The sequence below is a fragment of the Lodderomyces elongisporus genome, chromosome 1, assembly GCF_030384665.1.
Source record: "Lodderomyces elongisporus chromosome 1, complete sequence".
NCBI lineage: Eukaryota > Fungi > Ascomycota > Pichiomycetes > Serinales > Debaryomycetaceae > Lodderomyces > Lodderomyces elongisporus.
Window position 1 is genome coordinate 102,408 of NC_083673.1, and position 14,076 is coordinate 116,483.

Genomic DNA, 14,076 nt, shown 5'->3' on the forward strand with positions numbered 1-14,076 from the left:
TCATAGTCCAATGAACCAAAAGGTAAGAGATGATATGATTTAAACTTATACTTGATGTTGAACAAAATCGTCGGATCACTATAAAGTAACCAGGTATCCAACCAGCAAAAGGATTTAGGATCAGATAATTGGATAATGATCGTGGTGTTGTGATTACACCAAGAATGAAAAATATAAAATCGTACGATTCATTTCTCGCGAATATTAAATAAAATTGTGGAGTCTCCTATTAGGACGTCTCAAATTAATCATAAGGAAAGGATACTACGATTAGGAATAAAATGAGCCGAGCTTTAAAAAGAAACAATTAGCTAAGTGTTAATTGTGAAACTTTTTTTCTTTTTCACGTAGCTTTTGCTTATATGGACTAATATTGAAGATCCAAACATGAATTGAAAAAATAAAAAATCGAAGATTATAAAAGAAAAAAGGGTTCTTTAAGAATTAACAAAATTTGAAAATGATGATTTATAAAATCCATCACACACGAAACCACTTTCGTTCATTCTTGTTTTGAGGTTTGCGTACGTTGCCTAGCAAATGTAGGAAATAAGTCTTGGTATTTTAAGAAGTATGTCTCACCTTCTTTTATCTGCAATTCCATGTTGTCCGCTGTGAAGAGTTTACCTCCTTTCGCAGTTAACTCCTTCCGTTGCACCGCGTTCCTAACCTTAAAACAGACTTCCATGGAATGACCTGCTTTGCCACAAACGTCACATTTTACTGGTATGACTTTTTTTGCATTGGGACCTATCTTTCAAAAACTTATCATTGACATCTTCTGGTTCAAGGTGGCATTTGTGGCTGCTCATATATCATCATAGGTGGCACTTATTTTTTTCCCCAACAACTCCTGATACCCACTGGTTTCAATTGTCAAAAAAACATTGACGTATAAGCTTCCCGTCAAGATAGGAATCTTCAAATTTTCCTCTTCCCGTCAATTTTCTCATTTTCACTCACGTATCCATCTGATTTAATATCTACCGCATTATGTTTTGTTGATTCCCAAACAAAGCTTTGAAAATCCGGACTTATGTGATAGTAGGCAAATCACCTATTTTATTGTAAGTCAAATAATTTTCAACTTCAATCAGAATCGTGATCAAAATACTTCTGGGGTCACACCCCAGTTTCTTCAACTTATTCACCTCGCCTACTAAATCAACATATACATCTTCATCTGTTTTACCTTGCTACATCAGTAGGATTTTGTAGTACTTGATAGGACCATATTCAATCTCATCAGGCTTCCTACATGCATCACGGATAACAATTTTCCAAACCCTCATTACGAACCTGTACAGCTGCTGATATGATATCCTTTCTTAACAAATAATCAGGGATATAATTCACATGCTTATACCAAATAAGTTTCTTTAACCAATGAAAGAAACCTTCGATATCCTTAGATTTAGGACCGGAGAACTTCAGCATATCATACCTACTCAACACCATCTCATCCGCCGGTGACTTATCAGTCTTTGTGGCTGATGTATTATGGACAGCAAATAAAGGTTTTTCTCGATTTCTTTACTTGAGTTTTGAATATAGGACAAGTTCTCAACGCTGTTATTGTCAGCAATTTCCTTTCTAATCGCATTAATGAGGCTACAAGCCTTTTCCTGACTCTTTATTTAAACAATTTTGAAATAACTTATTCGTGTTTATATCTTCTACTGTTATACGCAGCAGCATAGCCCAACATTACATGATTTTCTGAGTTATCTCTTTAGAATCTACATAATACTAGCAGCTTCAAGTCAATTGCTTCAAAAATCATTCTTCTCATAATCCCTGGCTCATCAGCACGACCCTGTACTATACTTTGGATGGCCTAATTTTGTGTCTCTATACTGATACTTGATTATTTTTTTCAACCAACTCTGTCAATTTAGAGACTCTCCATTCTTAACATACCATTTGGTCTTGATGTCTCACAGTCACAACGTGCAATGAACTAGTGACATTGTGCCTTTATTTCAAGTGTCTAAAATATTGAAAATAAATTAGGTACAAAGAAGTATGACTTGGTCAATACAATCTGATGAAATATAAAATAAAAGTATATGAATGAGACAATATAGAAGTTTACAAATTATCCATCTCTGACCATGAGTTAGTGTCTTGGTTTGAGATACGACATATTGCTTAAATCTTTTGTTCCTCTACCCATGCTAAATCCTTCAAAAAAGATTTTCAAAGTCAACTATATAACACTTTATCTGCTAAACTTATAATTGTGTACAATTAAGAACAAATGTCAATGTAAATACATTTTCTCGAATGGCTGCAAGTTCCGCTTTTTACTAGACCGTCTTTAACCGCTGTCTACCGGTATTCGCTTTATATAAAGAAACTCGCACACATACCAATATTTATCCACCCACTTTTTTTTTGTATTTTATTTTTTTTATTTTTAATTTTTTCTTTCTTTTTCGCTTTTTCCTTCCAATGACTTTGAACGGGCCGTTTATTAAGTCGCATAATACACTCTTCCAATGATAGCTTGTAAATTAGTCACCTGCGAATTCGCACCGGAACCGGCGTTGCTGACCTGTGGAAAAAAAGAAAACAAAAGTACGCAAACAAGAGTAAAGTGAGGGGAACGGGTTTTTTTCATTCAAAGTCATTGAAAATTTCCCCGGTTCGAGATCTTACATATAAAAAGTAAGTTTTCAAGTCTTTGAGAACAAAATTTAAAACCAAAAAATATAAAAAGAAAAGGAAAGTGAATCAACTTTTTTTTACTTTTCTTTCTTATTTTATTTCAACAACTCTCATTACAAATTAAAGAAAAATATAAAACAGTTGATAATGTCGGCAAAAACTCTTTACGATAAAGTTTTTGATGATCATGTGGTCCTCAAGGACACATCATATTTGCTTTTCATCGATAGACACTTGATTCATGAAGTGACATCGCCACAAGCATTCGAAGGTATGCAACAAGCAGGACGTACAGTGCGTCGTCCAGACTGTACTCTTGCCACTGTTGATCACAATATTCCAACAATTTCGAGAAAGAATTTCAAAAACGTTGATACATTTATTGAACAGGATGATTCGAGACTTCAAGTGAAGACCTTGGAAAAGAATGTGAAGGAATTCAACATTCCATACTTTGGAATGAGGGATGACAGGCAAGGTATTGTCCATGTTGTTGGACCAGAACAAGGTTTCACACTACCAGGTACCACAGTTGTGTGTGGTGACTCGCATACATCAACTCATGGTGCATTTGGTGCTCTAGCATTTGGTATTGGTACTTCAGAGGTTGAACATGTCTTGGCAACACAAACAATCATTCAAACAAAATCCAAGAATATGAGGATATTTGTTGACGGGTCATTGAGTGAGGGTATCACTTCCAAGGATCTTGTCTTGCATGTTATTGGAGTCATTGGTACTGCTGGTGGTACTGGATGTGTTATTGAGTTTGCAGGTAAGGCTATTGAAGATTTGTCCATGGAGGCAAGAATGTCGATATGTAATATGGCCATTGAAGCTGGTGCTCGTGCCGGTATGATCAAGCCAGATCAAACTACATTTGACTACATAAAGGGAAGACCATTGGCTCCAAAAGGTGAGCAATGGGAGAAAGCTTTAAAGTACTGGAAGACATTGTACTCTGACCCAGGTGCAAAGTTCGATTACGATATAAAGATTGCTGCTAAAGATATCGTTCCCACAATCACATGGGGTAACTCACCTCAAGATGCATTGCCAATTAGTGCCAAGGTACCAGATCCAGCAAATGTAAGTGATCCAATTAAGAAAGAAGGTATGTTGAGAGCTTTGAAATATCAAGGTTTAGAACCAAATACACCATTGAAGGATATCAAGATTGATAAAGCTTTCATTGGATCGTGTACCAACTCAAGAATAGAAGATTTGAGGGCTGCGGCAAAAGTGGCTAAAGGTCACCACAAAGCGCCCAATGTGAAGCAAGTTTTGGTTGTTCCAGGATCAGGTCTTATTAAAACACAAGCTGAAAAGGAAGGTTTGGACAAGATTTTCGAAGCAGCTGGTTTTGATTGGAGAGAAGCTGGATGTTCGATGTGTTTAGGAATGAACCCAGATATTCTTGATCCAGAAGAGAGATGTGCTTCGACGTCGAATAGAAATTTCGAAGGTCGTCAAGGTGCAAGATCAAGAACACATTTGATGTCACCAGCAATGGCTGCAGCTGCAGCCATCAAGGGTCATTTCACTGATATCCGTGAATTTGACTATGTTGGTAATGATGAACCACACATTGCTATTAGTGATGATGAAAACGACGAGAAGGAAGATAAAGAATTACAAGATGCAGTTTACGACCACGAAAAGGAACCCATGAGTGATGACGACGATTCATTCTCGGTTGAGGATGAAAGGATAAATGATGTTCCAGAAACTACTGGTGGGTTTGGATTGGAAAAGTTCACCAAATTCACCGGTATTGCAGCTCCACTTCACAAGGCTAATGTGGACACCGATGCCATTATTCCTAAGCAATTTTTGAAAACCATCAAACGTACTGGTTTAAAGGATGGTTTGTTTTATGAGGCTAGGTTTGTCAAATCCAATGGTAAAGATGTGGAAACCGACTTTATTCTTAATCAGGAACCATACAGGAAAGCCGAAATTTTGGTTGTTACTGGTGACAACTTTGGTTGTGGTTCCTCTAGAGAGCATGCACCATGGGCATTGAAGGACTTTGGTATCAAATCAATCATTGCACCATCATTTGGTGACATTTTCTACAACAACTCATTCAAAAACTTTTTGCTCCCAATTAGATTGCCACAAGAAGTTATTGAATCGAAGTTGATCCCACATATCGAAAACAAATTGACCATTGATTTGCCAAATCAACAAATTAGAGATGGTACTACTGATGAGGTTTTGGTTGAGAAATTTGAAGTTGAAGAGTTTAGAAAGCATTGTTTAGTGAATGGTTTGGATGATATTGGATTGACTTTGCAAAAAGAAAAACACATTGTGGAATATGAAGCCAAGAGAAGAGACAAATTTTCTTTTCTTGAAGGTGGATCAAAATTGGTGAAGCCAATCAAAGGTTCTAAAAAGAGCAAGTTTGGTCTCAAGACTCCAGAATGGTAATGTATTCATTGAAGTGTGTATCTATTTAATTATTTAATGTCATTATATTATATTTCCCTTTTTTTTTGTAGTCTCATTTTATACTGTTTGTACTGCACACACTCTCATTTCAATATCACAAATGTATATACATATATATAAATATATACATATATATATATTATTATTACACTGTCTTGTCTTCTATAAAATTTATTCTACTCTATCGGACATAACCTGCTTCACTGGCTCGGAGTCGCCATATAGGTTATGCTGTTGTATATATCTGATTACAGAATTGGGCAAAAGGTACTGTACGGACATGCCTCGTCTGATAAACAATCGTATTTTGGTCGAGGAGATATCATTGTAGATCAATTGCTTGATAACCAAGATATTTTTCCTGTGTTCGTACATGATATCGTGACTCAATAGGAAACTTCTTACATCTGACCCTGTGCGTTCAACAATGAGGCAGCCATATCTGCCCAAGATATGATGGAGGTCGAAATCTGCCCATACATCTGGTTCACCCATGGATTCAATCAAGTCGCCGCCTGCCAAAAGCATAATCTTGACGCCTCTTTTCTGGCCTGACTTGGTCATTACACCGCCTCGCTTAATATTAATCTCTTCATTAAAGTGGTCCAAAACCAATGCAGTTCTCGTATACCTTGGTTGTAAAGATTCCCAGGCATCCACCATAAGCCAGCTTGATGTTCGCTCGCACGCCAACTCGCACATTCGTACTCTATGGTGCGCCAGAGCCAAGCCTTGTTTCTTGTAGTTTGATGATACGGGGCTGAAATATCCACCAACAACTTCAAATCTGGTCAGTTCCATTACTGCGTCCAATGCCATTTCAAACATTCGCAAGTGTAAATATGTTATTGGAGAGAAACTACCACACGCAACAATCACCAATGGTGATTTGGAGTCATCCAGCAATGTAGTGGCTAGCCGGTGTGTTGGGAAATGGTAATTGCTCAACTCTGTTGCTTGTCTTGTGATTCCGTGTGGCACTTCTTCCAAGTCGGCAATCTGTGAAGATCTCACTTGAATCGAAGGTGGGAGAATCTCTTTATCCGGGCGATCCGCTTCGTATTTCGTAAAAATTTTTCCGTCATTTTCTTTTGCGTCAACTTTCTTCTTGACTTCTTCTTCTTCTTCGTCAGAGGACGAGTTGATCAACTCGGTATGTTTCCTAGGTATTTTTGAAATATATTTGGAGTCGGCATCGTAGGATGCACTATCAAAGGATTTGTGTGAGGCTGCGCTGGGTCTTGTATGAGTGGCAGCCGGGTGTGGCGCTGGATCATCCAATGCCTCTCCCAAGTCTTCCATTACAAATGGTTGTATTGGCGTATTGTGGGGGATCTTGTGCAGTGGAGCAGTAGGCTCAAAGTTTTTAGTTAGTGACGGTGGAGTGAAGTTGGGATCGTTTGTTGGGTCCATCTGCCAGAGCTTGGTAAAAAAAAACAATTGGTTTTGCTAGGATTTAAGTTGCTTTACAAAATTGAAGTCGCCAAAGGAATGGTTAGTGAGTAAATTCGAATGAATATGTATATATACTTTAATATATATATATATGAATGAATAAATACCAATCTTTTGAATGTTTGTGGGTATCTATAAAGCTCTGGCTTAGCTTGTGCTTCCCTTTATCCGCGTGGAAAGTGAAGTGGTTGAGGGTTTTTTTTTTCTTTTAAATTTTTTAATTTTTAATTTTGTATCCTCCTTTTTCACTTCTTTTTTTTTTTTTTCGTTGTTCTTGTTCTTGTTTTGTAGTAAACTTCTTGTTCACAATAATAAAACGTTATCTTTAATTTTTTTTTATATTTTTATTTTTTATTTTTTTTTATTTTTTATTTTCTTCGGAATGCTGTGGATCCCCCCTCCCTCCCCTCTTCAGCAGAAGACACAATTTGTTTACAAAATTTCTTGTTGTCTCCACAGAAATGAACAATACAAAAAAAGGAAGGAAGCGAAAGAAAGAAAAAAAGAAATGTTAAGCACCAATAATTTCTGACTCATGTCACGAGACCCTCACGAGAAACTCACGAGACCCCCCCCCCACTTCTCATCACCACACACACACACATACACATACACACATATACACATACACACATTGAAACTATTCACCCCCACTCACAATGAAACACAAGGCGAACTCCGCCCCATCATTACTAGAATCATTAACCAGCATCAAAATCAAACCCCACAAACCATTTTATAGTCTGCCATTGGATACAACTAAAAAAAATAAAAGATCTTGGGTATGAGAAGATTGGTGTTCCAAAGAGTGTTCTTTTTTTTTTCAATTATATAAGGAGATGTGAATTTTGGATAATTCAAAGTTCCTTTTAACAATCTTCTACTTGTAAAAGTAATAATGGTTAGGAGAAATCGGACAGCTGTTATTACTGTTGTAGAATGTTTTTTTGGTAAACTTAAAGTTTTAAATTTCCTACAAATTTACTCAAGTTCATTATCCAACATTCAATCTTACTAGTTTTTTATCTTTGTCCTCTTCAAAGTTCAACTGCAATTAACTAAAGAAGTGTTTTGAAAACTTTGGAAATTCCAAGTGGGGCTTGAGAATGCCGCACGCAAATTAACCAAAAAAAAAAATACTAACAAATTTCACTCCTCTCTCTCTCTCTTTCTCAAAAAAAAAACGCTCGGAAAACAAAAGCCAAAAAAAAAAAACAAAAAAAATCAGTTTCTCCACTTTGAATTTCTACATCACATCTTTGGCAAAAGTCCCCTCCCCCCTCCCGAAAAAAAAAAAGAAGAGGAAGTTGAGGGAAATTTACAAACACAGATCAACTCCGAAAGTTTGTTATAAGTATAGGTGTAATGACTAAGGTTCAGAAAGTTAGACCAGCAAGAAAATTACTTACGGCTGCTTCGCAATGCTCACAATATGGTATAGAGTACGGTAATTGTGTTTTACAAAAGTACCAGACGATAAAGAATGGTGATTGCCAACAAGAATTTCAAAGGTTCAAAACTTGTGTAAATGAAAACATGGCAAAAAGATAGAATTACACTGAAAAACGGATTAGAATACAAAGCGATGCAGTATAATCTTTGGGCATTACCCATCCTCATCCAGCCTCATACAGAATCACTCATCCTCACCAAGCATTGCTAACTTTAACTTGGATCAACGCTTTGAGCTAAGCTTTACGCAAAATAATGTCTTTATTGTCCCCAAAATCAATCAACGATTCTCAATAAATGCTGAATTGCCATCAGCAATCTGTTGTTCACACTAGACAAAGAAACACTTAGCTAAAAGAGAATAGAGACGACATCAATGAGCCACTTGACAAAAAAACAGACCTTGTTTTTCTTTGAAGTTCAAGTTTGGTTAAATATTACTATTATAGATCTAATTAGTATTTGTTATAAAACTTTTATCCTTATTTTCCTTCGTTTTCTTTTCCCTTTCTTTCCCTTTCTTTCCCTTTCTTTTCCCTTTCTTTTCCCTTTCTTTCCCTTTCTTTCCCTTTCCCTTCTTCTTTTACCTACCCATCGCGCGACTCCCCACGTTTCGGCTAAATAGATAGGTTTTTCAATTCCCTCCCCAGGTCGTGTATAATTCACATACTCCTCACTATTTTGCTGTCCCTCTCTCTCATTCTCTCTTTCTCTCAAGTCGTAACCGTTGCAACGAGATTCACATGCAACTTGTACATTCACATCATTCGATCCAGTTTCCTTTCTATTCCAGTCTACCTTTTTCTTTAAAAAAAACACCACCACCTGAGAAAATACGATAATATTGTTCCAATAACTGCATTAACAACAATAGAGTTAACAAAATAAAAAATAAAAAATAATAAAAGAAATTAAAGAAGAATATAGTCAAGCAAAGATTGTCACCAAAGATTGTTTTAAAGTTTGCAGTCCCATTTCTGTATTTTGCCTCTAATCACATTATGATTAACATCTCGCGATTAGCAGGATACAACAAGGAGGATATCAAAAATATCCTTCTCTTGTTACAGGAGTTTGTCATTACGTACAAGGACAACAAGGTCAAGCTTAATTATCAATCACGGCCCGTGATCCTATTCTTTAGTACAATCATTGCCACTGCTGGATTTGGCTTTTATTTCACTATCCGAAATGTCATATCCAAGTATAACGAGTACCTCCTCAATAGGAGAATGAGACGTCCTAGTCTTATAAGACAATCCTCCAATATCTTGAAAAATGGGTCGAGAGAAATTTTTATCAATAAAGGCAAAGATAGAGTAACCAGGATCATCATCCCTAAACCCAATAACGACCAATATGCTGCAGACAAGTACTTGTACAAGGACTTTGAACGGAATCAAAAATTGTTGCAGCAACTGCAGAAAAATGTACTTTTCAGCTCAAGATTCTTGAACCAGCTTGCCATCATTTGGCGGATATTGATTCCGAAATTTTATTGCAAAAATACATCATTATTGCTTTCACAGTGTTTTTTTTTAATCTTTAGAACATGGCTTTCTTTGCTTGTTGCTAAACTAGATGGTCAGATTGTCAAGAACTTGATTGCAGCAAATGGGAAAAAGTTTAGTCGTGATTTGATTTATTGGCTATTGATTGCATTCCCAGCATCCTATACTAATGCTGCAATAAAGTACTTGGATCAAAGATTAGCACTTGGCTTTAGAACCAATTTGACAAGGTACATTCATGACATGTATCTTGACAAGACCATGGCATACTATAAGATTGGATTGGGAAGTAGCGACATTCAGAACATCGATCAATACATCACAGATGACGTCACCAAGTTTTGCTCATCCTTGACCTCATTGTTCTCCTCCATGGGTAAGCCATTTATTGACTTGATATTCTTTTCAGTGTATTTGAGAGATAATTTGGGAAGCGGAGCCATCCTCGGTATTTTTGCCAATTATTTTGCTACTGCAATCATGTTGAAAAAAGCAACTCCTGCATTTGGTAAATTGTCTGCTAAAAGAACACACCTTGAAGGTGTTTACTTTAATGAACACCTCAACATCATGACCAACTGTGAAGAAATTGGCTTTTATAAAGGTTCTTTGATTGAAAAAACAAAATTGAAGGAAAACTTTGATAAATTGATGAGTCATGTGAGTAAGGAGATCAACACGAGTTTTTGGTATTCTATAATTGAAGATTATGTTTTGAAATATACTTGGTCAGCATGGGGTTACTTTTTTGCTGGTTTACCGGTATTTTTAGATGAGTTTTGGCCAGCGGCTTCGACTGAAACAGGTGGGAAAGAAGTTGGCTCTGGTTCTGGTTCTGGTTCAGCAAGTGGGAAAAACCAGGCTTCCGAATTGGCTAGCGAAAGGAAGAATATGAGACAGTTTATCACAAACAAAAGACTTTTGTTATCCTTGGCCGATGCTGGATCAAGATTGATGTACTCAATTAAAGATGTAAATACATTAACTGGGTACACTGATAGGGTGTTTGATTTGTTGACACAATTGCAACGTGTGCATTCACCAAGATTTGATTATGGTGACAAGATGGGTATTGCTGATATCCATGGAACAATACAAAATAATTATCCCGATGGATTACGATTTGAAAATATTCCTGTGATTATTCCTACTGCCGAAGGTTCTGAATATCCACCCTTGGTTGATAATTTGAAATTCCAGATCAAGAATCGAAACATGTTGATTTTGGGATCCAATGGTAGTGGTAAGACCTCAATAGCAAGAATCATAGCTGGTTTATGGCCATTGTACAGGGGTCTTCTTTCGAAACCAAATGATGATGACATTTTCTATCTCCCACAAAAGACGTATTTCACAACTGGTAATTTGCGTGATCAAATCATTTACCCTCACACATATGTTGAAATGCTTGAAATGGGCTATAATGACGATTACTTGTACCATATTTTACGAGAAGTAAAGCTTGAATATCTTTTGCAAAGAGAAGGTAATTTTAACGTAGTTAAGGATTGGAAGGATGTGTTTAGTGGTGGTGAGAAGCAGAGAATGAGTATTGCTAGAGTATTGTTTAAGCATCCCAAATTAGTGGTTTTGGACGAGAGTACCAATGCCGTGAGTACTGATGTGGAAGATTACTTGTTTGAATTGCTTCAGCAGAAGAAGATTCCATTTATTACACTTTCGCACAGACCATTGCTTATGAAGTATCATGACTTTATTTTGGAGATAAAGGAAGGTGGCAACTGGAAATTACACGATTTGACCAGTGAAGAGAACTTGAAGAGTATTGATAATGAGATCCATGAGATTGAAGAGAAGATTGCTCAGACTGAGAAATGGGAAAAGAGAAAAGATGAGATCAACCAATACTTGGATGGTCATTTTGACGATATTTCAATGGAAAGCTCAATTGATCTTTCTGGGAAAGATATTAAAGTAGGTTCAGCCTAGAGATAAATATGTTAGCAATAATGTTTCCCACTAAAAAAAAAAATTAAACTTAAACATATATATGTATATTTACTACTACTCTTCTTTTTCTTTTTTTTTTTTGGAAAAGGGGGAGAGGGGGAGAGGGTTTCAACATAGGTAGTCTTTCCCTGTCTTTCACGTTGTATCGGATTACAACTCAATTAAGTTGTTGATCTGTTAAATTCAATATTTAGAGAAAGTAGGTGATATTTAAACACGTATTTTAATAGTTGAACACGTTTACTTATATTTGGAATTTTAATTTAAAACACCAGCAACTCTTTGGGGCAAAAAAAAAGTCTCCAACAAATATGTGCACCAAAAAAAAAAATATATAGAAAAAAAAACAGAAAAAGAAATAAATGAATAAATGTTATTTATGACATCTTTTTATATACACATATTTTTTATTATTATTTTTATTATAATTTTTTTTTTTTTTTGAAATAAAACAGTCAAAGCAAAGTAGTAGTAGTAGAAGAAGAAGAAGAAGAAGAGCGAGAGAGGGGGAGAGAGAGAGAGAGGAAAAAAACGCATTCCATCTGCTCAACTTTAACATACACGTCCTTAATTTTTTTTTTCTTTTTTCCCGCTATCTCCATCAAAGCATCTCAACAACCAACAACCAACAAATTAATAACCACCAATTTAACCATTTCAACCATTTCAACCATTTCATCCACTTCAACCACTTCATTCACCTCATACCTATACACACTCATAAATAAAATACATACACACAGATGACAGACCCAATCAAGTCCAAGAACGGAGACATCTCCAAAGCACCAACGCCTCAGAACACTCCCGCTAGTGTGACCAACTCATACTTGAAATCGCAACCACCCACGGTGTCCACCATCGATGAAGTTAATGAAGACAAGATTGGTCAAACTTTGGCCAACAACCCAGCATTGCTCAGTATGATGCAAGGTAAACTAAATGATTTAGTCGGTAAAAGCAGTGGCTATGTTGCTAATTTGCCACTGGCTGTTAAGGACAGAATCTATGGCTTAAAGAGTATACAACAACAACAAATGAAACTAGAGGCTGAGTTCCAAAGAGAGTTATTGGAGTTGGAAAAGAAGTTTTTCAAAAAGTACGAACCACTTTATCAAAAGAGAAGAGAAATAATTGTTGGTGAAAAGGAGCCAACTGAGACTGAAGTTGAAGAAGGTAAGGCATTGGATGACTTGGATGCGGAAGATGAGGATGACGAGGATGAAGAAGAAGAGGAAGAGAAAGAAGAAGAAGAAGAAGGTGATGAAGATAGCAGCACCAAGGGTATTCCAGGATTCTGGTTGACTTCATTGGAAAACCTCACTACTGTTTCTGAAACAATCACTGATCGTGACTCTGAGGTTTTGCAATATTTGACCGATATCCGTATGGAGTACTTGTCTACCCCTGGTTTTAAACTTATTTTTGAGTTTGATGACAAGGAAAACCCATTTTTCACCAACAAACAGCTTACAAAGACATACCACTATCAAGCTGAGTTGGGATACAGTGGTGACTTTGTATATGATCATGCTACTGGTTGCGATATTGAGTGGACATCAAAGGAAAACAATACAACCATCAACATTGAGAGAAGGAAACAGAGAAACAAGACCACTAAGCAAACAAGAACAATTGAAAAGTTGACACCTACTGAATCGTTTTTCAATTTCTTTGACCCACCAAAACCACCAAAACGTGAAGAAGAGGGAGAAGAACATGACGAAGAAGACGATGATGATGATGAAGAAGAGGAAGATGAAGAGTTGGAAGCTAGATTGGAGTTGGATTATCAATTGGGTGAAGAGATCAAAGATCGTTTGATTCCACGTGCAGTTGATTGGTTTACTGGAGATGCAGTTGATTTTGCATACCCTGACGAATTTGAAGGTGAGGAGGATGGTGAATATTCTGACGAGGATGGTAATGATGAAGATGATGACGAAGATGATGATGATGATGATGATAACGATGGTGAAGGTGATGCAGGAGCTGGTCAGAAACAACCTCCACCTGAATGTAAGCAACAATAATTTGGTGAGGGAGCAAAATGAAAAATAGGAGAGAAAGAAAGAAAGAAAGAAAGAAAGAAAGAGTTATTTTTCCGTAAATAAGAGACAACAATAAACAGATTGGAAGGAAATAATGAATGTAGATTCAAACAAGTTTGTAATTATGTAATTATGTTTTCTCTTTTTTTTTTAACTTTATTCTTTGTCTCTTAAAAGTATACTTGACAGACCGAAAGAATATAATAAAGAAACAGGATTGAATCAAGAGAAGTGTAGAATGGAGCAAGTCAGTAGCTTTGTTATTTTTTTTTTTAAAGTACATATTGAAGTATGTTTTGAAGTCTTTTTTGCTCAACTTGTTTGTGTAAATGTACTTGAGACTGATTTACAATAGATCTGAATGCTTAATGAAGTGTATGTGGATAACCATAAAATAGGAAAACTAAAAATAAAGAAAAATTCGATAAATAAGACAACCTTAAATGGATAATAACATGGAAAAAGAAGAGTAAACTTTCTACCTTTGTTTCTAGTTTCCTTAGTATATT

General features: G+C 36.2%; 6 protein-coding genes across 6 annotated transcripts; 3 read left to right on the plus strand and 3 right to left on the minus strand. All coding sequences in view use genetic code 12, as the record gives it.

The window, feature by feature from the left end:
• Positions 1-502: 502 nt before the first annotated feature.
• Positions 503-992, minus strand: PVL30_000029 (uncharacterized protein; the record flags this gene model as incomplete). The annotated part of the gene is given in 3 exon segments (XM_061119138.1): positions 503-750; positions 964-971; positions 988-992. 3 exon segments carry the CDS (start codon positions 990-992, stop codon positions 503-505), a joined length of 261 nt encoding a protein of 86 aa, XP_060975121.1.
• Positions 993-1,034: 42 nt separating this feature from the next.
• Positions 1,035-1,708, minus strand: PVL30_000030 (uncharacterized protein; the record flags this gene model as incomplete). The annotated part of the gene is made up of 3 exons (XM_061119139.1): positions 1,035-1,196; positions 1,300-1,531; positions 1,689-1,708. The coding sequence occupies 3 exons, from the start codon at positions 1,706-1,708 to the stop codon at positions 1,035-1,037; spliced, it is 414 nt and encodes a 137-aa protein (XP_060975122.1).
• Positions 1,709-2,817: 1,109 nt separating this feature from the next.
• LEU1 (3-isopropylmalate dehydratase) lies at positions 2,818-5,106 on the plus strand (the record flags this gene model as incomplete). The annotated part of the gene is made up of 1 exon (XM_001527457.2): positions 2,818-5,106. The coding sequence occupies one exon, from the start codon at positions 2,818-2,820 to the stop codon at positions 5,104-5,106; it is 2,289 nt and encodes a 762-aa protein (XP_001527507.1).
• Positions 5,107-5,298: 192 nt separating this feature from the next.
• Positions 5,299-6,540, minus strand: NMA1 (Nicotinamide/nicotinic acid mononucleotide adenylyltransferase 1; the record flags this gene model as incomplete). The annotated part of the gene is made up of 1 exon (XM_001527458.2): positions 5,299-6,540. One exon carries the CDS (start codon positions 6,538-6,540, stop codon positions 5,299-5,301), a length of 1,242 nt encoding a protein of 413 aa, XP_001527508.2.
• Positions 6,541-9,035: 2,495 nt separating this feature from the next.
• PXA1 (ATP-binding cassette long-chain fatty acid transporter pxa1) lies at positions 9,036-11,495 on the plus strand (the record flags this gene model as incomplete). Its single annotated transcript, XM_001527459.2, has 1 exon — positions 9,036-11,495. The coding sequence occupies one exon, from the start codon at positions 9,036-9,038 to the stop codon at positions 11,493-11,495; it is 2,460 nt and encodes an 819-aa protein (XP_001527509.2).
• A 764-nt stretch (positions 11,496-12,259) lies between these two features.
• NAP1 (histone chaperone) lies at positions 12,260-13,549 on the plus strand (the record flags this gene model as incomplete). Its single annotated transcript, XM_001527460.2, has 1 exon — positions 12,260-13,549. One exon carries the CDS (start codon positions 12,260-12,262, stop codon positions 13,547-13,549), a length of 1,290 nt encoding a protein of 429 aa, XP_001527510.2.
• Between the last annotated feature and the right edge of the window lie 527 nt (positions 13,550-14,076).